Source organism: Abramis brama (genome assembly GCF_963993115.1).
Source record: "Abramis brama genome assembly, chromosome: 7".
Taxonomy (NCBI): Eukaryota; Metazoa; Chordata; class Actinopteri; order Cypriniformes; family Leuciscidae; genus Abramis; species Abramis brama.
This window is the reverse complement of record NC_139969.1, coordinates 39,985,607-40,008,476: the sequence shown is the minus strand read 5'-3', so window position 1 is coordinate 40,008,476 and position 22,870 is coordinate 39,985,607. Positions and strand designations below refer to the sequence as shown.

General features: G+C 38.5%; 2 protein-coding genes across 2 annotated transcripts in view; both read left to right on the top strand.

The window, feature by feature from the left end:
- LOC311087027 (uncharacterized protein) overlaps positions 1 to 7,430 on the top strand; it is a 37,399-nt gene extending 29,969 nt beyond the window's left edge. Inside the window, exons 11-12 of the mRNA XM_084120281.1 lie at positions 6,015 to 6,049; positions 6,991 to 7,430. Of these exons, the coding sequence (XP_083976407.1) occupies positions 6,015 to 6,049; positions 6,991 to 7,254 (299 nt within the window). The 3' untranslated portion in view covers positions 7,255 to 7,430. The remainder of the gene's footprint in view (positions 1 to 6,014; positions 6,050 to 6,990) is intronic.
- Positions 1 to 22,870, top strand: part of LOC311087282 (NACHT, LRR and PYD domains-containing protein 12-like) — a gene marked incomplete at its 3' end in the record, with an annotated part of 349,673 nt that overhangs the window by 85,781 nt on the left and 241,022 nt on the right. The gene's annotated exons all lie outside the window — the stretch shown is intronic.

The window sequence follows — 22,870 nt, the reverse complement described above, 5'->3', positions numbered from 1 at the left end:
AACGCGCTGCAAAAGTTCACAACACAACCAAACAGAAACGCGCTGCAAATAGAACAGAACACAACGGAAATGTTTCCGGGGAACCCAATAAGTGACGGACGGACGGCTCGCGAGCTTTACCAGAGAGACGCGGGCTCTGGCTTTACCTATGCCCTACTCTCTTAAAAGGGCAGACGGCAGAGCCCTTGAATTGGGCACTTTGGAGGGAGCGGGGCACTTGTGTGCCATTATGTTGATGAAGGGAGCAACGAAAGACAACGTAATTTCCTCATTATTTTCACCTGGGATGTTCCCATGACAACGCAGCGCGTGTCCATCAGCTGAATAGCTGTTCTTACCAGAAATCAGTGGCGGACTGGGACAATAATTCAGGCCGGGAATTTGACTCCACTGCCAGGCCACCTCTGCTGCTGCAGTCACCACCACCCTATTCATGTAATCTACTGGACTGATAAACTTGTAGGCTAACCCTATTAATGTAACAGGTAGACTACCAGATGCAATATAAATGAATAAAAAAATAACCCTTAAAAACTCACTAGGAATACACCATTTATACTACCAAACCAATGACAAATAGAAAATTGGCTTTTTAAAAGAGATAATAAGAGACACATTCACATGTTGAAATATTTACATTTTATGTATTTTCAGTGCTCAAAAGGGGTGCACAAATATGGCAAAAATATAATATCACAATTTTTTTCAGAAAAATCACGATTCACGATTTTATCACGATTCTTTTTTTAATGTTGGTTTTACTATTTTGTGACTGAGCATTACAGCCAAACTAATGTCCATATTTTAAAAACAAAGCCTTAGGTAACAAAATATAAAATAAAAAAGAATAGCAGACAGGGGCGAAGATATTTTTTTGTCATTTTCTTTGTTATTAAATATTAAGATCAAAGATACACATTACTCATACACAACTTAATATACAAATTAAATAAACATTTGCTTTATGTTTTCAGCTACAGTAGGTGTATTTAACAGTAGCATTGAAGAAAGTAATTAAAATAACAAAAATAACAAATATGAAAATAAAACAAAACATAGACTTCACTGTATAAATTATACATTGATACTTATTAAAGCTACTATTAAAAATTATCAGTCAGGAGCAGTGAGTGATTTTCTCTTTGCATTTTGTTGTTTTTTAACATTAAAGGGATAGTTCTCCTAAAAATGCTATTTGTCATAAGTTACTCTCTCAAGTTGTTTTAAACTCGAATAAGTTTCTTTCTTTTGTTGAAAATAAAAGTTATTTGGAAGAATGTGGGTAACCAAACAGTTGATGTACCCCAGTGACTTCCATAGTATATTTTTCTCCTATGGAAGTCAATGGGGACCAGCTACTGTTTGGATAGCCACATTCTTCAAAATATTAATATTAGAAAAATATTAGAAAATATTAAAAGGAAATTAATACAGGTTTGGAATAACATTAGAGTGCGTAAATAATGAGAGAATTTTTATTTTGGGGTGAACTATCCCTTTAAGGAGAAGCGGCATCGTGTTTACTATTACTACTGTCTCTTTAAGAGTTGCGCGCGACGCGTCTATTATACACGCATTTGACAAGCAGATTTTCTCTAAATTTTCTCAAGTTTGCGTTCACTTTAGACATAACCGACTTTGTTTATGTAAACCTTGTGTGTATTTGACAGTATTAGCACAATAAGACTCAAAGGATAACTTTGTCCAGTATCCAGGCGCTGGTAGACAGGCTTTTAGTGCATGTGAACTTCACATGTACGCGCTGAGAAACGCACACGTTAGAACAGCGCATCAGCACGCGAATTAAATGTTTAACCGACAAGGCATTAAAGCACATGCAAATTATGAACTTTTGTAAACTGCAGTGTCCCGTTCCGCAGCGTGTACGTCGCGTTGTTCAGGATGTTGGGACAGAGGCGCCAGAACAGCAACTGATAGAATGCACCACGATTCTACGATATTTCTTCAAAAGCAGATCATGGAGACATTTTAATCGTCCACGATCAAAAATCGTCATATCGCACACCCCAATGCCAAATTATTATAAATATAATGTAAATGTAATCTTGACCGACCTGTTCCCTTACTGGCGAACATGGCTGGGATTTTGCAGCAGCTTGCTGCGTCTGCATTCGTAGTTGCACACCAGCCTATCACATGCCAGGCTGATGGTCTGCACAGCGGCAGCCGGCAGGCCAGAACGACCGTCAGGCCACCGGGAAATGTCCCGGTGCTCCCGATGGCCAGTCCGCCCCTGCCAGAAATATAGTATTAATGCTGTTAACATAACTGTTGCAAATAAATATACATTTTATACAACAAAGTTTTTAAAATATGTGTTATATCTTTGTGTGAGATTCTCAAGTTTAAAACTTGCCGTCTCATATTTGGACCTATAGCTACATTCTAACATTTCTTACGAAACTTATTTTAACATAACATGACAAAATGTGTTCAATGTAACTGATGTATAGATTAATGTCTTTTCCTCGTTCTTTTTTTCTATCTTTTTTATTTATTTATTTATTTTAGTCTTCAGCTCATTGTTCTTTTTAGTATTCTTATGACATTGAACATATCGCAAATACATTTTGTATATTGTATACAAAGTTGTATGTCATAAACGTGTCATCTTTGTATGTTTTGCAAAAAATATAAAATAATTAATAATAATAAAAGTAGACAGCTGTAAGCACGTCCTAGCCGTCCGTCCGTCACTTATTGGGTTCCCCGGAAACATTTCCGTTGTGTTCTGTCCTATTTGCAGCGCGTTTCTGTTTGGTTGTGTTGTGAACTTTTGCAGCGCGTTTCTGTAATTGCAGCGCGTTTCCGTATTTGGTTGTGTTGTGAGTATTGGGACGCACGTGAGTTGTAAAACTGATGAAGATGTTTTCTTATTCGCTGGTGTTTTTTTCTATTTGCATGTGTTTTTTTCTATTTGCATGTGTTTTTTTCTGTTTGCATGCGTTTTTTTCTGTTTGCATGTGTTTTCTTCATTTGCAGCGCATTGAGCTCTCTCGGCCACCGTACAAAGGGCCTGTTCTCAAGGTCCTCGTCCAGGGCAATAAAGATCAGTCACAGACACCATAATACACTTAAAAATATATGAGCAGAAATGCTGACAACAAAATAGGATTAAAACTATATATGAATCACTCGTGAATATAGTTAAAGATTATAAACTTGATTAGTACTTGTTATAGGAATAATGTAAAGGATATATATTGACATGATGAAGAGGCAAGGGATTCTGACCCCAACCCTTCAGGATGCTTTTGAAAACGCAGTTTTTGTTTTGTAGTGTGGACTGAGAAAACGGTTGCATTTAAGAACGAAGACTAAGTTTAGTCATGTGACGCATATTGAACCCACAGATATTCATGTTTATACTGGTATTGTGCCTGTTATGTGTTGTTCACTTCCACACAGTTGCTAGATATGTTCCTTCACACACTCTTCATATCACAGTCCTGCAAACATGACAGAAAAGTTACTCATTTGCTGTCCTGCGGTAAAACATGAGAGGATTTGTGTTTTAGACCAAACATATAATGATGAGTGAGAGCGACCTGGACCATTCAGTGAATGTGGAGATATTTTTAGGGCTGATCCGAATACCATTTTTTGAGCTTTGAAGCTTCGGTAGTAATGAACATCGAATATTCGAAGCTTCGGAAAGAGGGGGCTTAACATTCTTCTCTCTAATAAAGGCAGGAGTCTCGTGTCTGTCCGTTTGCATTTTGATTATTTCGAGAACCGTTCATCCAGTCGACTTCACAAGGGAGTGCAGTGTCGCATTTGGTGCAATATAGATGGACACGCGAGACGCAACACATTCAGAATTAATAAACTTTTAGTAAACTATAGAACAGCGGTGCACGCACCTCACGCGGGCAGGGCTTATATGCTCCGAGAACGGACACTGCACTAGTGATATAAAACGCACACACACAGGTCTGTTAAATTAAGCAATACTTTTAAGGTAGTCTAATATTTTTCTGACTAACAAATTACTGACACAGTAAAGGGTAGATTTAAATAAAGAAAAACGAAATTTAAAAAAAGAAAAATGAAATTTAAATAAAGAAAAACTAAATTAAGTTAAATTAAAAGCGAGATTAATTTAGATTGATAAAAACGGGTAAAAAGGCTAATACATTTTGTTTCTATTATTCTATTTCCCACAATGTCAAAGCAAAGCAGCTTAACCCAAAACACAAACTCAGGCATGCACTCCTGTCCACACACACTCCGCTGTTCTCATGCACTTCTGTCCACACACACTCCGCTGTTCTCATGCACTCCTGTCCCCACACACTCCGCTGTTCTCATGCACTCCTGTCCCCACACACTCCGCTGTTCTCATGCACTTCTGTCCCCACACACTCCGCTGTTCTCATGCACTCCTGTCCACATACACTCCGCTGTTCTCATGCACTTTGGTCCACACACACTCCGCTGTTCTGCGCTCTAGCCAGAGAACACTCCCATTGCAGGAACGTCGGTATCTCTCGCAGGCAGTGTGCACACTCCAACCTGTTAACATGGGAGCCGAAATAAAGACGCTCACGCCACGCAGCCAGTGTGTCGCCGGCCTTATTCAAGCGCGAATGAGAACCGTTTCGCGGGGGATCCCAGGTGTGCAAAAAAAAAAAAAAAAATGTATAAAAAAAAAATATTCGAATGTCAAATTTTCAAATCGAATACCAATCCACCGAACGAATATTCGAATATTCGGGTCCAGCCCTTGATATTTTGCTAAATAAAATGATCCTGCCAGAATAGTTGCGTGATAACTTGATTATGTCTGTTCTGTCTGCATCATCTCAGTGAGGGTTTATGAGGTTTTAAGGAGAAGTTAGCGTTTCCCGACAGTTCAGTGTGGATGAGAAACTTTTGGAAAACGCTAGTGGACGGAGAGCGTTTTGAAACAAACTCCTTTTTCAAATCTGTCCGGATTAACTCAGTCTTCTTTGTCAGAAATGAATGTAAACACAGACTTGCAGTGTAAACACAGCCTGTGTCGACCGTTCTGACACTTTCTCTTGTAAACTGGACATCATAATGTAATCGGAGCATATTTTTACTGCAGAAACGCAGTGTTGGAAATTTTATTTATTTTTAAACCTAAAAGTGTGTATTTGTTGTGGATGTCCCAGTTACTGGTTGTGTAAAATAGGCACATAATATTACTAAATCAATCGATCTACCGTTAAATCGAATCGTAACTGTATCGCGGCACGTTTAAGCTGTTGGCAAATATCGAATATCTGGATGAGAGAATCTATTTTGTATCGTATCGCGACAAAACGTCCGATTTGCACCCCTGTTGGCAACCTTGTGTTGTAAAACTGTACTAATAGACACTTGAGGAATAGAAGAATTACTGCAAGATGAATATCCTTTTTTAGTTATGAGCCATTTTATTTATTTCTGCTCTCACTGAATTGATATGTTTCAAACCCTTCTAGTTTCTGCTGTGTCATGTTAATCTCATATTCACTAGTATACAAATTATAATCAAATGGTTTCATTATTTTATCAACATTGATTCATTTTCAAATAATTTCAGTAAACAGCATATTTATTTTATTGCAGTAACGGGTGTGCATGTATTAATTCCCATCGTTAAATTGTTTGATATCACACACATCAGCCGTCGACCTGCTCTCTAAGATATGCACATCATATATATATATAGGTTTTAATTCTTGGCAATAATGTATAATCATTATGCAACTAAAAAAGTCAACATTCAAAAGTGATTGTGTGTCCATAGATGTTGCGGTCTGAGCGTTCAGCTTCACGTTCATCACTGAACTGAAGGACTATTCTACATCTCATGATAGAAGTATAAAGATCCAGTGCTGTCCTCTTCATCTGCTGTTCACTCCCATCAGACTCTGCAGTCCATTACACATTATAAACACTATATCTACAGCATATCATAGTCAGACTGTTAACCGCCACAGTGCCACGAGTGCGCCTCATCTGAAACTGTTTGATGTTTGCAGGTCCTCTCATCAGAATCCTGTGTTCACCAGTAGCTGTAAGTGTTCTGCTTTTCTTTTCTTTATTCTTTATATGCAACTGTTTTATGGTCTTTTGGGAAGTGTTGTATTTCTATTCCACTGTAATACCTAGATCCTTATAAAACATGTTCATAATCCACTGTAATCAAATATCGCCCTTACCTTTAGATTAAAGATGCAAGACGTCAATCCAGGGTCGTCAGCGGAGCATCTAACCACTTCAGTTCTAGGTTCGGTTGCTAGGGGCGTTTGCTAATATTACTATTTTATTAATAAAATTCATTTAGTATTAATAGGGAAAAATTACTCATAGTCTTGTTTAAAAAGGTTTATGAATCATCACAACATGATTTTGTTTTCTTTAAAAATATTTAGAAAAATACAAAGACAAAAATTTCCAAAGGCAAAAATAACAAACACGTAAAAGTCTTTATCTGAATTGCGGCTCTTTTTGTCCCTCTGGAAGTGTTCAACTATAAGATCGTCCATAACAATATCAACTTTGTCTGTGACAAGTAATTTCTTGTACTATTTTCATCTGAGATGAAGCCAAAATTACAGGGGTGAAAATGACTTTAGTGAAAGTGAAGGCCAAGAACTCAGAATTTGGCCTCTGCACTTAACCCATAAGTTAGTTTACACATTAGGAGTAGTGAACACACACAGTAAACCTTGGACAGTGGCAGCGCCAGGGCAGAGATCAGGGGTGAAGAGCAATTTGTAGATCTATTAGTAAATTCTTTTGACTTTAGCCATTTTTGTTGCATTGTATTCCAAGAAATATTAAAGACATCTTAATATCCATTTTAAATTCTGGCTCTTTAACTAAATGTTATTTTGGTATCATCATTTTGAGGCCCTATACTGTTTAATTCTAAGAATGAATTGTTAAATTTTAATGAATGGTCTGAAAAATACATATCATATATGCTAAATTGGGTTTTTTCATTACACACAGGCAGGCTTGGTCTGGAAACTGCTCTACCATGTCCATTGGGAGGCTCAAGAAGGGAGACATTTGGATGTCCTCAGTCTCCTGACGTCTGGTCACTTCAGCACAATGTGTCATTGGTGTGTACAGTTAGGGCTGGACCCGAATATCCGAATATTCATTCGGTATATTGGTATTCGATGTGAAAATTTGACATTCGAATATTTGACACAAATTATTGTTTTAAAAAGGAGTTTATTGATTTATAAACGATTGTATTGCTTCCGCTAAAACGGGCTGCCCTGCCCCTGCGTTCTCAGATCGGCTTGGACTGGCTCTTCTTGCGGACACTCGTTTAAGCGCTGTTTAGGGAACTATAGGGAACTTCAGCACATTGAAATTAGCAAGTGTAACGTGTCCCAGGTTGATGGGAATCCACTCTGCGTTGTGTTTGATGGACTGAATAAAGAAACTTCAACCCTCTTGCTGTTCAGCTGTTTTTATTTTCTGCATAAATATGAAATATAAGTTGTAAACATGTATTTTGTGACTCTCTGCATAAAGCACCATTCAAAGGCTTGTTGAGCCACGAGACGACCTCCTCTTTGCTCGATATGAGGTGAACTGAGCGAGCTATTTTATATATGAACGCACATTGAGTTAACCTGGGGCTCGTTCTTCGTACGTTGCTTATTACATCTGAGATCAAATGACACATCCAAGATGATATCATCGTGCTAATCATGATCTGGCTAATTAGGTTCTTCGAACACACCTGCCGGATATGATTAGTATCGCTGGATTGAGTTATCTGAGATAATTGCGCGTTCATGCGCTGGTTTAAAAGGGGATATGTATCGATAGTAGAAACATTGATCAGCAACGCTGCTATTGGCTGCTCAGCGTGGCCAAAGAGCGCGCTCAGTTCTCTTACGAGAGGTTCTCTCGTATTGCGTAAGTTGCTTACGCATCGGGAAAGTCTTCTTTCTTCGAGATCTGAAGCCACAAATTATCCTTAATTTTGTATTCATTGTCAACGCAGTGCGGCAGCCGGCAGACCTAGGCAGGCTGTATAAGCGTGCTCATTGGCTGCTCGGCGGCAACTGCTTAAGCCTATCAGTGAGCACTCTGAAACGTGGCCACCAATGAGGGCGCTTCGCGCCCTCCACACCCTTCTAACCGTCAGAATGGGTGTGGCCAGCGTGTATATAACCAGTGCTCACAGGCTAAAAATCTGATTTTCGCAGTCAGAAACGCAAAAGCTTGTGGCGCGACACGGCAGGTTACGCAATACTCGTTCCCTCTTCTAGAGAGAACCGAGGTTACATTAGGTAACCGAGTACGTTCTCTTACGAGAGGTTCTCTCGTATTGCGTAAGTTGCTTACGCATCGGGAAAGTCTTCTTTCTTCGAGATCTGAAGCCAAAAATTATCCTTAATTTTGTATTCATTGTCAACGCAGTGCGGCAGCCGGCAGACCTAGGCAGGCTGTATAAGCATGCTCATTGGCTGCTCGGCGGCAACTGCTTAAGCCTATCAGTGAGCACTCTGAAACGTGGCCACCAATGAGGGCGCTTCGCGCCCTCCACACCCTTCTAACCGTCAGAATGGGTGTGGCCAGCGTGTATATAACCAGTGCTCACAGGCTAAAAATCTGATTTTCGCAGTCAGAAACGCAAAAGCTTGTGGCGCGACACGGCAGGTTACGCAATACTCGTTCCCTCTTCTAGAGAGAACCGAGGTTACATTAGGTAACCGAGTACGTTCTCTTACGAGAGGTTCTCTCGTATTGCGTAAGTTGCTTACGCATCGGGAACCCCTTGTCAACGCCGTGTGCGCCGAGCATCCAGCCCATGAATCCCAGGGAGACCGGGGAAAACATTCTGCTGGAATAGGTCTACATTATCCCGCTTATTGCTTGGCTACCTACCAAATAAATCAATAATTTGACACAAAATATTGATTTTAAAAAGGAATTTATTGATTTAAAAACGATTGTATTGCTTCCCCTAAAGAAAATAGTCCGTTCCACGTCCATAGCAACGCTTTGTTTTTCATGACAACGGTGTGTTATCCTTAGCAGCGAATATTATATTATCAAGAAATAACACACCGCTTTCTACATTGGAATTCAGCCAAGCCATGTAATAAATAAAGATAATAAATTCTTTGTTTACGAGGATAAGTCAGATCATTGGCAGAGGTATTTGTACACCATGGAGGACATATTTATGAATAAAAATATTGATTTTAGATAATAAAATACTTAAACTACACATTGTCCCTTTAACAGCCGCTGCTTTCTAGGGGCGGATTAAAACTTTTTAAAACAACATTTCAATAAGTTAATTTTATTAGGTCCATAGATGACAAAAAACAAACGAATATGCAACAAATATGCAAATATGCAACAAACAGTGAATAACAGGTTACAGTATGTACTGTATGTGAGTGAGTCCCCATCAGAGGAGCATTAGTCCTCGAGTGAGTGAAGACAGTGTGTGCTCATCTGTGCTTTGCTGAATACTCACATGACACACTTCTGTGTGTGTTTGACCGTTTAGCACAGCCGAAGACTAAGGCTACTGTGCTTGTCGATGTTTTCCTCGGATCGCACAGAAAGCGTCCCGTCAGCAGCGGATGTAAAGATCTGAGGACTCTGATGTGTTAATGTTTTCTGGTTCCTCGATCTGGCAGCAGCGTTCTGTGTGAGCTGCAACTGTTTTATGGTCTTTTGGGAAGTGTTGTATTTCTATTCCACTGTAATACCTAGATCCTTCTAAAACATGTTCATAATCCACTGTAATCAAATATCGCCTTTAGATTAAAAATGCGTCATTAATCTGTAGCCTAAATATCTCTTAACAACACAATGCAATAAGACTTTCTGTTAATAAAGTATCTGGTAAGAATCTATTCTATATTAACAATGCATTCAATCACATTACACATTAATAAACCACAATAAATAAAACAAATGAAGTGATGTCCCATGTCTCAAGTCAAGTAAATTAGGCTACGAGTCATTGGACAGGCATCCAATCGCAACTGACTTCTGGAAAAGGGGAAAAGTAACCAATGACATTTGAGGTTATTAAAACAGTAAGTCCCGCCCCTCGACTGCCAAAAATAAAAGTGTTCGAGCGAGCAAAAGCAGCAGGCTAGCGCGTGGGGAATTATCATGCGCGCGCGCGAGGGCTTGTATTGCGTGCTGAGATGATGTCATGCGCGCGCGCACGGTTTGAATGAGCTCGCGAGTTCCCGTTTCTTCGCGTGTAGATCTGTTATCCTCTCGCGGAAGTCATTCACCGCGCGCGCTAGCATCAGTTGTGTGCTCGGTGATTATTGGCATTGATTTGCCGCCATATGAGCGAGCTATTTTATATATGAACGCACATTGAGGTAACCCGGGGCTCGTTCTTCGTACGTTGCTTATTACATCTGAGATCAAATGACACATCCAAGATGATATCATCGTGCTAATCATGATCTGGCTAACTCGGTTCTTCGAACACACCTGCCGGATATGATTAGTATCGCTGGATTGAGTTATCTGAGATAATTGCGTTCATGCGCTGGTTTAAAAGGGGATATGTATCAATAGTAGAAACATTGATCAGCAACGCTGCTATTGGCTGCTCAGCGTGGCCAAAGAGCGCGCTCAGTTTTTCTCCTCAGCAGAGCAAGAACTAATAGTCGAAGTTTATTCGGGATTTTAATGTTTAATCAAAACGCCAGGGAACACCTCAAAGTCTGCAAAAGCCAGGAGAGAGGGCTGGCAAAAAGTAGCAGACAATTTAAATCCATTAGAAGTGGCCATGTTAGATGTTTTTATCACTTATTAGTCTATATTTTTGTATTTTAGTAATTGCATAATTACTTTGTTCATTGTAATGTCAGAGTCACCACACTAGACCATGGGAACAAATAAAAGTGAAGTACAAAAATATTCTACATAATGGTAATTTTTTGTTATATTATAGTCTTGTTTATAAAAGGCACTGTTAAATAAATGGTTATTGTCTGTTTATAAAAGCAACCAAGAAAAAAGAAAAGATCTTAGTAGCCTACACTGTAAAATCATTTTTGCTGCATTAAATTAAGGCCGTATAGTCATTTCAACTGTTAAATCTTGAGTAATGATGAATTGCTTTGACTTGTGAAAGTGAAAACTGATAAACTTATGTTAATGTAAAAATATTTTGCCATGAGTTATTGATCACATGTTTCCCGAGTGCAGTTCATTGTAATGACATTGTGTTTTCCTCTTTTGTGCACTTTTACATAATACACCAACACTTGTGTCTGTTCCCAAGAAAGTGGAGCTGAAATATGTGCAGTAAGTGGACATTTTCTAACTTTCCAAAGGAAAGAAAGTATAAGACTTTGTAATGTCCATTTGTTTCCATTGCACTGGACAGTGAATAAACCCTCTCAGATAACTGTCATATGGAGGAACTAGCCTACCTGCAAGTGCATAAATAACTTTACTTAATTTATACTTGTATGCTTTATGGCTGCAATATAAGTTGCAGGATTCCACATCTACAGAAAGGCCTACAGAAGAGTCTGCACACACAGAGGAGACACAGGCCTACAGGTGGGCAGTGTATAGCCAACTTTTCCTTTTTATTTGTTGCATGAGGCATGTGTCTAATATCTCTTGTTGCAGGCACTTGACCACTGGCTTTTCTTTACAAAGAACAATTGAAATAAAACTCAAGGAACTAAGCATATTTGTCTTTTATTAAACATTTAATGAAAAGTGGGGTTTTTTTTGCCAATGTTGTGTAATATGGCACATGCAACAATGTCACAGGCTCTGTCAGGTGTGCAACCCTCAGACTTTTCAGACACTGAAATCTTCCCTTTAGCCAAAGTTCATTTCATTGTGTGCCCTTGTCCTGGCTAGAGCTGCATTGTAACTGGTTTGGGTCTGGGAATGGGTCATAAAACACCTGTCTGCAGGAACATGTCATAATCACCTATGAAAAATGCAGTTCTGTTAGGATCAGCATAAGTGTATGTAATACAGTGAGCTTGATATTTAATTGTGGAACTTTCCTTACCACTTTCAAATAATGTGCATAAATGTGAATCTCTGAAAGTGCTTAAGTCATGCACAGATCCTGGACATTTTGCTTTCACATTTGTGATATGGAAGATTTGTCAACTGCCTTTTTTTTTATTTGATATAATATTACTAATCTGGAATATTAAGAATCACAATAGTAACTGGGCTGCACATTTACATTGTGAACCCCCTTTCTGTTCACATAATCCCCTTCATTGAGGCCTTGATGGCAGTCTATGGTCTAGCCTATAGTCTATGGTACCAATCACGTTAGTGAAGCCTGAGTGACATATACTGTAATCAGCATGGTCATGATTGCATGATCTTCATAAAAAATTATGATAGCCTAAAAAAAAACTGCTTTACAACATTGGGTCTTAAAGGATTAGTTTACTTTAAAATGAAAATTCTGTCATCATATACTCACCCTCATGTTGTTTCAAACCTGTATGAATTTCTTTCTTCTGCTGAACACAAAGGAAGATATTTAGAAGAATGTCAGTAACCAGGCAGTTTTTGGGTCCCATTGACTTCCATAGTATATTTTTTTCCTGTATCACCTCCGCTTATAAAGCCGGGATCTAATCCTGTTAACATGAAATAAGCTGCTCACGAGCAGGTTTAAGCTTGCGCACCTGTTGCTATGACAGCAAGTCTAGGATGAGCTTCGAAGAACCAAACAATCCAAGATCATGCCAAATCGCCAACAATCAAATCCAGCTAACTGAGTTAGCGACGTACGAAGAACGGGCCCCTGCTCTCTATAAATCTAACATAACACAGAATGGAACAAACATAACATGAAGGACTGTACACAAAATGACAACATCTGCATAAATGAAATATGAATTGTGGCTTTCTCTGCATATACAGTGTGCACAGCACAGCCAAGTGTACATGCCATCAGAATGACGACTTACTGTGGTTGCAATTAGCTAATATTCTGGTCTGTTGATTGTTATTTTAAGATAATAATATGAAAAATATATAATAACTGAATGATATATAACCAATACTACGAGTCAGAGGTTTGGACACACTTTATTATCTTTCCTACATTCATGAAGCATTAAACACAGACATGTTTTAGTAAAATTTAACTGATGTCATTTGTGTTCTTTGTATGTTTGAATTTGATCATTATCGAAACTCTGAAATGCAAGATGCAAAAAAAAAGTCAATTTTAGTGCCTTTTAATGAGAACTGGGGCTGTTAAGTCCCAAAAAGGACATAAAAAACACAGTAAATGTATGCCAAGTAGTCCGTATAATGTCTGTGCTCTTCTCCTAGCTTAGAGTAACATGCAGTATAGCTTCAGGAAGTTCAGCTGATATTTTTGGAGAAAACATAATATATCTTGATTTCAAATCTCATAAACACTTCTCACTAACCTTATTACAATTGATCACATAACATTTATTTCATTGGTAATTTGTTTCACCAACAAATTAAACAATTAAAAAAAAAATGTGTTCTGCCTTATGTTGATAGGACACTACAGATAGTGATAAACAATAGAAGAGGAGTAAGGAGAACATGATGAGCCACAAGCCGGCACTCAAAATCATTCATCTGACAAAAAAAAAAAGTAACATTTGAACTAAATTACAACATTAGCTAGTCAATAGTCATTTAAATTGGTGCTTGTCTTGCAACCAACATGAGCATCAATGGCAGACTCAATATTGTATGCAGACAGAAGTGGTGTTGTTTGTAAAACTGTCAACATGAGAATATGAGATTTTTAACAACTTCTCTTCTGATTACTGCTTCCTTGACAAGGCAGACCTCCGTCTTTTGGCGTGTTCGTGTCTTTGCTCCAGACACACATGGGGACCAGCAGCTCCAGACTCCGTGTGTAGGACCTGTCAGAGGGAATATGAGCTCTGTGAACGCCTCGCTTAACATTCATCACCTCGTCTGATCAGGCGGGACAGAGCATATACACCAATAAAACACTTGATAGTAAAATGTGAAAAGCATATAGACATTTGAAGTGTGTAGTGCAGTGGGCCTGTCCCAATACCAACACTTGTGTTCTTGGCCACTCGAGAGTGTGTGCAAATGACAGAAAGTGCACAAGACTTTCCCAGGTCGGATAAATTCCCAGAAATCCCATTATGTTGAGGAAAACCTTACAGTGCAAGTCAAATTAATTAGATTACATATAATTGGTTTGTAAAACATAAAGTGTTACAGATTTTATTGGTGCAGAGATGAGTATGTGTATTTTCTAAAACGTTTTCAACTGCTTTTTACCACTTAATTTGACGCACCACAATTAAATTGTGTTGTGTTGCAAAGGAACTACTGAACACACATTCAGATTTTTTTTTAAGTGCAAAGTCATGAATGTCAAGCTAGTAGACATGTAAGTAGACAAGTAGTCAAGTGCAAAGACCACAAGCGTGGCTATTGGGACAGGCCTCATTTATAAAATGTGGCAAAGAAACTTTCCTACATTAATATTAACATAATTTCTTAAATGTGAACGTATGATTCGGAGGACGAACGTACGCAAAAAAGTATGCCTCTCTTTCAGATGTGAGGTTATAAATCGCAAATGTTGAATAGTTTCAGATCTCCGCCTTGTAAACGCTGCCTAATAAATGTCATTAAAGGGTTCACCCAAAAATGAAAATTCTGTCAGTAATGACTCTCCCTCATGTTGTTCCAACCCCGTAAGACCTTCGTTCATCTTCAGAACACAAATTAAGTTATTTTTGATTAAATCTGAGAGCTGGATCACTCCTCCATAGGCTTCTAAAGACGTTAAAACTTGCTGGCCCAGAAAAGTTATTAAAGACATCGTTAATATAGTCCAAGTGACTCCAGTGGCTCAATCTTAAGTTTATCAAGCGACGAGAATACTTTTTGTGCGCAAAAAAAACAAAAATAACGACTTTATTCCACTATTCATTTCCTTCTCGCTGGGCCTCGAGTTAGTTTACATAGTGTTTTAGCGCAGCGCGTCTGTGTTGCACGTCACATGCATCACACACATGACCAGCGTCGGCCAATAGTGAGCCTACGTGGTGACGTGCAACACTGACGCGCTGCGCTAAAATCAAAATTTGGGTTGATAATCGTACATAATCAGTAACCCAATGCTTGACCGTAGTGATTAAAAACGTTCAATGCCTGCTACAGTCTGTGCGATTTCAGCAATCCTATCTACCTTATTTTGCAACGCTGAAGTAAATACGATGAAGAACTTCCTTCTAATGTGTTAGACGTCCGTTTCGCTAGCCGGTAGGTAAGAAGCTTGTTATGGGAGCACGCACAAAACACTATTAAACACCGGGATGGTTAATATTTATCACACGTGAGCACAATGAAGAAGTGGCCTGACATCTTATGAGATCATTTTAAATTATTTTGTGTTGTGACTCGGAGTAGACGGGTCTTCGATGAGCGTCTCAGCAGCTCGTTTAAAGGGATAGTTCGGCCAAAAATGATATTAAACCCATAATTTATTCACTCTCAAGCCGTTCGAGATGCATATGCCAATCTTTTTTCAGACGAACACATTTTCAGTTATTTTAGAAAATGTCTTAGATCTTTCAGTGGTTATAATGTCAAGTTCAAGTCCCTTCAAGTCCCAAAATGTGCATGCATCCTTCACAAAAGTAATCCATCCGGGTCCAGGGGGATAAACGAAGGCCTTCTGAGGGTAATCCGTGCAGTTTTGTTGTAAAAATATACATATTTAAAACTTTATAAACGAAAATAACTGGCTTCCGGCAGCGGTCGACGCGCGTTCACGGAGATGGATGCTGGCGTATGACGTAGAACGAACGTAGAGTTTTGTTTTGCTCTGCTCTCTGGCTGCGCTGTCACGTTCGTTCTACGTACACGCTTCCTACGCTACGTCCTACGTCAGACAAAAGTGACAGCATCACAGAGAATGTAGGTAGCAGATGCGATCGTGGTCCGCTGGCTCCCATTGTTTTCCGCTGGGTTCTAGACGCCTAATTGCAGAAATCCAAAGCTTTCTTCTTGATTCAGGCTGTTCAGGTACGCGGTAGAAGCTCTTGGGGTTACTCTTATCGAACCTGTTAACACAGCCGATCACACAGCACGATACAACCATTTTTCTTCTGTGTTTGCGCTGCGCAGCAAGCGGCCATTACTTTTCTTCTGCCAACCAGAGCGCACGTAACCGCGTCGTGACGTCACGGGCGAAGATCGCTATATCAATGAGATCGCACATGTGTTTAAGTTGCTAAGAGTGGTTGCTAGGGGTGTTGTAGTGATACATAGAACCATTGGGTGAAGCGGTTATAGCCGTGTTTTATCGTGAATAAAGCACAGCTATTGACCAATCAGAATCAAGGATTGGAACTAACTGTTTTATAAAAATGCATATGTCTTTGCACAAATAACAAATCTGTAGAAAAACGAATAATGGCAGAAAATTACCATTTTATTTAAAGGAGAACTTGGTAACTTTTTTAACTTAATAAAACTGTCTAGAAATCATTTGGATGGTTAAACAACCTGTTCTGGTGATATAGGTGACTTTCCCCGCTCCCCCCAGCGTTCCCAGGCGGAAAACCAACCTTGCAACTTGGGGACTACCGTCCCGGCAAGATAGAAATTGGAAGTCTCGTGAGAAGCGAGAACGAGAACGAGCGCAAAACACGAATTGCTTTACGGCAATTGACCCTTCGCTAAGCCACGCCCGAAAACCGCCACAGGCCAATCGTGGCTTAGCAACCGTAACTAGGCGCGGGAGGTCTGGCAAGCTTTCGAGCGAGGGAAACATGGATTGTGCAAATCTGATACCCGGTATCCTAAAAGTTTGGACGGGGTGGTGGATTTTGTTCCCTTCCCGAAACCTAAAACCCAAGGGGAGAAATGCCAGGCGTCATCTTCATTTATAGCGTTTTTAACAATGTAGATTGTTCCAAAGCAGCTTTACATTGATAATAGGAAATTAAAAGTAAAGTGTTTTGGCTTTATAGCAGCTCTAGAATAAAGTTATTGTCCAGCTCGTGGATCAAGCAGTGTGATTAAAGGCAAGACGGAGGCTCACTGACATAACTTAACGTTACTTAAAAATATATTTCAACATTTTGTTAATCGACGGCCAAACCGTTACCCCAATCCAATCGCGACTCTCCCGTTAGTTCTAGTAAAAGTTAAAGGTAGTTAGTAAAAGGAGGGAACATCACAGGGCTTGCCGGAGATCTCCAAGGAAAAGGTTGGTATGCAAACTTAATCAGTTCATAACAGTAAGTTAGTCCGACGTGTGAGCAGTAACGTTAGCCTGGCGCGCTAAAAATATAAGCGGGAGAATGGTATCATTGCAAAGTGGTCAGGCTAATGTCTTGTGTTTATTCCACAATACATATGGATAAGCTGTTTGTTTTATAAATATTAGAATATTTTCAAATTTCACTTACCCTGCTGTGCATGCACATAGCTGTTCCTCAAATTTGTGTGTTTCCCATTTGAATGGTCAGCATATGAGGCGGTTGCTGCTTGCGCTGGGACCTAACATAATGCTTTAACTTCAATTTTGATGAAATTATTCTCTAATCGTTTGCATATTATGTTGTGGATATAGCCCTCGAATGCATACTGCAGTATTGCACTCTCATATTTTCACCTGTTTGCCAAAAATGACTAATTATCTCCTTAGGAATGTCTGAAACCAGTGCATACATACTGTAATAGACGTGCCAGGCGCAAAAGCTTGACAGGCGTAGCAACAGTAACTAAGGAGGGTGGGGCTTAGCGAAGGGTCAATTCGACATAAACTCACACGCATGTATGATTTATTACCAGATTACCCACCTCGGTAGACACAGCTCCACACGATACAGTTGGCTTGCTCCGATCATAACAAACGCACATGAGCAGCGGTAGAGAGGGGGAGGAGGCCGCCGCAAGTGAGTTTTTTACGACCGTGTTGTGAAATATACGCCCCCCCCCCCCCCCCCCCCCACAGCTATAGGGGGAGCTCGTGGGGAAAACACGCGACAACAAAAGGGAAAATCAGCGAAGAAGTGACTAGAGTTCGCTAGAGTTGCCGAGTTCTCCTTTAACCCTAAGGCTTTACCACAGCACACATTTACATATCTGAAGTCTTTTGACATATACCAGCAAATTATAGCCTAGATGTAGTAATGGGTGCTTTCGAAACATTAGTTTGTTTCAAAGCGGTGATTCTACGTCACAACTGTTTCTAAATTTCAATGGTTCGCAAAATAAATAAATAAATAAATAATAAATACAATTATTCGCCGCTAGGCGCCATCTCTATGAACCCATGAACCAGTGTCTATAGGCTATGTTATTTTTACCTGATCTCGGATCAGTCTTATAAATTTGTAGACATTTAATGACACATTTTTATAATAAAAATAAGGATTTTAAACAAGCTCTCTATAAAGAAAACCAATCACGTTCCAAGACCATAAAAAAAATTCTCAATCAGAAACTCTACCAACATGTACAACATAAGTTAACTGACTGTAAAAGCTAGTGCACGTCTGTGTTTGTGCTGTACAGTACACACACACACACAGTCTCACTGTATGAGGACAATCCACATGATCTTCATCTCCAGAGCTGCTCTTCAGTCACTTCACAAGCTTTTCCCCGTTTCATCTGAGGAAAACTACTGTCAAATACACACTGAAACTGATTAATTACATTTTAAAAGAAAGTTTTAATTTATTTCAAAAGACACTATATTTGATGATACATTTCCCAGTAAACACAGAACGTTCCCCTAACGTTCCCATATGGTTCCCATTTGGTTATTTTTTTGGGAACCAAATAAGAACGTTCTAGGAACGTTCCCTGTAGGTTTTCTTTTTATAACCTATAGAGAACCTTCCCAGAACGTTTCCTGCAGGTTATTATTATAATATCATAGGTTCGCAAACCATATACCTACATGATTTGGCATAAATCCAGCAAAAAGCGCTCCCTAGTGGTTTATATCTCGTTGAAAACGCTTGTGCTGAATATTATTACACCTATTTCTAAACATTTTGTTAACAATTACTACATTAAATATGCCTATAATGCATCCATAAAAACATTAAACATCACAGTAGTTTAAACACTGAAACAACATCACTTAAATAGCCTATTAATAACTGCATATTAATATATTCACATACTGTATATGTTTAAGCACTGTTAAATATATTGAAATACATTTTGTATATTTGAAATACATTTAAACAATACTTAGCTAGAACATAAAGCTTATCAATTGTTCCTCGTGTTACATCTGTAAATTTGTGTATATGAGAAAATATTTTCAGAATTATATCATGCAGTTTTTGCTATTTTGTTTCTACACCACGTTTACCATTTCTAAAGGTATATTATATTATAATGTAGCATATAAATGACTTCAAACATTGTTTTACATTTTCAATGCTTTCATATTCTCATTCCATTTACAGTTTGCGATGGCCACAGGCCTATCCACTGTTAGAAATGTATTTTCTTTATCTCTTTTTCTTATCTCAGCTTTGTCCATAGAACAGCCTGTCCAGAGGAAAGGCCTTGCTTGCACATTCTTTCATGTACATGTAATGCAAACATCTGTTTCATATTAATGGATACCCGTGTTCGAACGGGAGAAAGTCTCCTATTCTGTCCATTGAGAAGCCTTTCGGAACTCAAGGACCTAGAGGAGATCTGACCGGATATTTACTATTTATAGGATTGTTATATAAGTATATCTGATATGATATGATGTCATTTATGATCTTATTGGATGAAAACGTGATACTCCCCTCTATATGCTTATTATATATTCTGTATCCAGAATACTGGGAAGCTAAGCTTTTTCTTTGGCTTTCCAGCTGGTCTCTCTTTTGTTTTATTCATTCACTACACCTAAATAAAGGACGGAGAGAAAAAGGCACTTCGTGTTGGAACATTTTATTTCTGACATCCACTTAATAATGTATCAAGTTTCAGGATATTTCAGCTGATTGTCAAATAATTCACTACATCAATTCTAAACATAGACAGTATATAGCGCGCGCTGAACATTCAAGCCGTATTTGAACCATAGACTGATTTGAACTGGAGCAGAGGGCGTTACCATGGAAACGAGGCAGCAGCTCAACTGACAATCAGCAAAACTCCGTCTCTCACTGTTGTTTTAACTACTTTAAGTTTAGTCCATAAAATTACACAACTAGTACATACAAATGTTTCTGAGACTCTCTTTCATGTAAATGACTCGCTTCCGTTGAATATTTACTTTATAGAAATGGTTTAGTGTCTTCGCAAAAGTCCGTTAGCATCTCAACTGTTAGGCTAACTAAAGGTAACGTTAATTTAGGTAAACTATAGACTTGAGCTGTAATTTTGGGCTTTTAATCACATCTTATGTGTAGATGAGAGATTTTGTAGTTTTGTAAAGGTTTTGCTGACAATTGGTCAATGGATGAATGGAAATAAGCTAATTTATTTAACCTAAAAGTATGCACTGTATGGTTAATTCATAGTTATCATGTGACGTCACACCATTACGCCCACCTGGAGGGCAAAATAAGGCTTTCCTCCATCGCCCACCAGTCACTTTTATCAGGTTTGTAGTTAGTATTAATGTAGTAAAACAGTGTTATTAAAAGATCAAATCCAATATATACCGCTTATCCATGATGCATACTTTGTACAGGTAAGCAGATGAACACAGAACAAATTATTTATAACATAATAATATTGTTTGTCTTCTCCCCTTTACAGTATTGTCCTGATTGATTATTATTTTACCAGCCTTTATTGATTATTATTGCAGAGATGGGGTTTGGGGCTGGGGCCGTGGGACTGTTTCTGGGGATTCACTTTTTATTTTACTTACCTTTTGTCCTCTGCATTCTCCTTACCATTGTCTCCTGTTCTTACCTCAGACTCGTCCCCCAGAAACAGTCCCACGGACCCAGCCCCAAACCCCATCTCTTAAAAATTAATAAAGGCTGGTTTCTAAAGTACTTCTTCCTGCCTCTATGTATTAATGCTCATGGGTAGCCTAAATGGGTTCCATTCAGACCTTAACATTAAGTATTTTACTGTTATGTGTCAACAAGATTCAACAAGACATTTTCAGCTGGCTATACCCAATGTTTAGATCTGTTGTGGTATTTATGCAAATTAGCACATCTGTAATTAGATTATGCACTGTTTGTCCATGTTACCAAACAATTTAAAAAAAACTTGTAATACATTTTTTGTTTGTCTTGATATAAGTAATCAACTCAGTAATTTTCATGGTGATATCTAAAGGTTAAATTTTTACCCTATTCATGTGAGAAAAATAATGAATAGGCGTATGAATAGGATATATTTGGGTCTTTTTCTGAACTTTCCCCTAATGGGATTCTTCGGGGCTTTTTTTTCGTTACTCAGGACATATGGAGGATACAAAATCAGTTGAGTTTGATTCTGTTGCAATTTGTTCACCCTTTTTTCCTAAAACGCCTGGACTAAAGAGGAAAACGAAAGTAACAACACATGTTGACACCTAAACCTGTTGCTCACTGGATTTGATCTGATCTATGATCCAGAAAACATTTCTACAGATGTCAATATAGCACAATGATTACCAAATCTAATAACACTTGCGGCCATTTCTGTGTTTAATCCACAATCCATCAAGACCAGCAAGAGATTCTGAGAACGACGCGCGCGGACTGACAACAAGCGTTACTGAGTTTAAAATACTGATAAATTATCTTCTTAGTGGACAAGACTGCAAGTAAGTTTAATACATTCTCCATTAAAGTCATTTGTAATGATTAGGAACTTCATATTGTATATTAAGCGTGATTTGAATGTGAAGTTACAGAAGGCTGTTCTTCTGCTACTCCGAACAGACGAAGAATCTGCCAGAAATTACAATCTTTTGAAGTTAAAACACAAACAGTTTTATTGATAAAGGGTTATTGAAAACAAATATGTTTTTGAAAGTTTTCTTACATTTTCTCTTCCGTTTTAGGCTGTTGTTTTTGTGATGTGAAATAGATGATTGGTATTAACTGCTCTCTATTCTGACAGACAGATGAAGCCTATGTCAATGAACAACAATCTGATATTATTAAACTGAATATTTTGGTTCATATATAGCAATTATGAATAGCAGTTATACAGTATGTCTATTATAATTCTGGTTACTTTTACGTAATTAGTTATTTTGGGATCATTTGAAAGTAATGAAATCAACCACCATTGTGAACTTGAAGTAATGATTAAATGACAAACGATTCAACAATTAATAAAGATTGGGTAAATTCATTCATTCATTCATTAGACTTTATTGTCCACCTTAGTGGAAATTTGTCTTCGACTTCTCCGAACAGAAATACATCAGTGACACCACATTTAAACGTACATTAAAATACACACAGTTAAGAGTACGATACTACCACCATCAACATACAACAACAGAAAATGGAAAGCAGCGCAGCTGATTAAAATAAAGGTAGGTTTCGACCTACAATAAACACATTTTTAAAAACGATTTCAGTTTAGATTAAGTTCCTGTATGGCATGGGGAATAAAAGATCTCTTATAGATGTTCCGGCTCGCCCTTGGGACCCTGAATCTACGGCCAGATGGAAGCAACTCAAACTCTGAGTTTAGTGGGTGTAGGGTGTCTGTTGATATCTATCTGGCCTTCCTGAGTACTGCCTTATCAAATACATCCCCAAGCTGCCTTTGTGACTTGCCAATCACCTTCCCTGCCGTATTAACAATTTTGGAAAGCTTGTTTTTATCTTTCACATTCAGGTTGCCATACCAAGCTGTTATATTAAACTGTAAAATACTTTCTACAAGGCCCCTATATGCCATC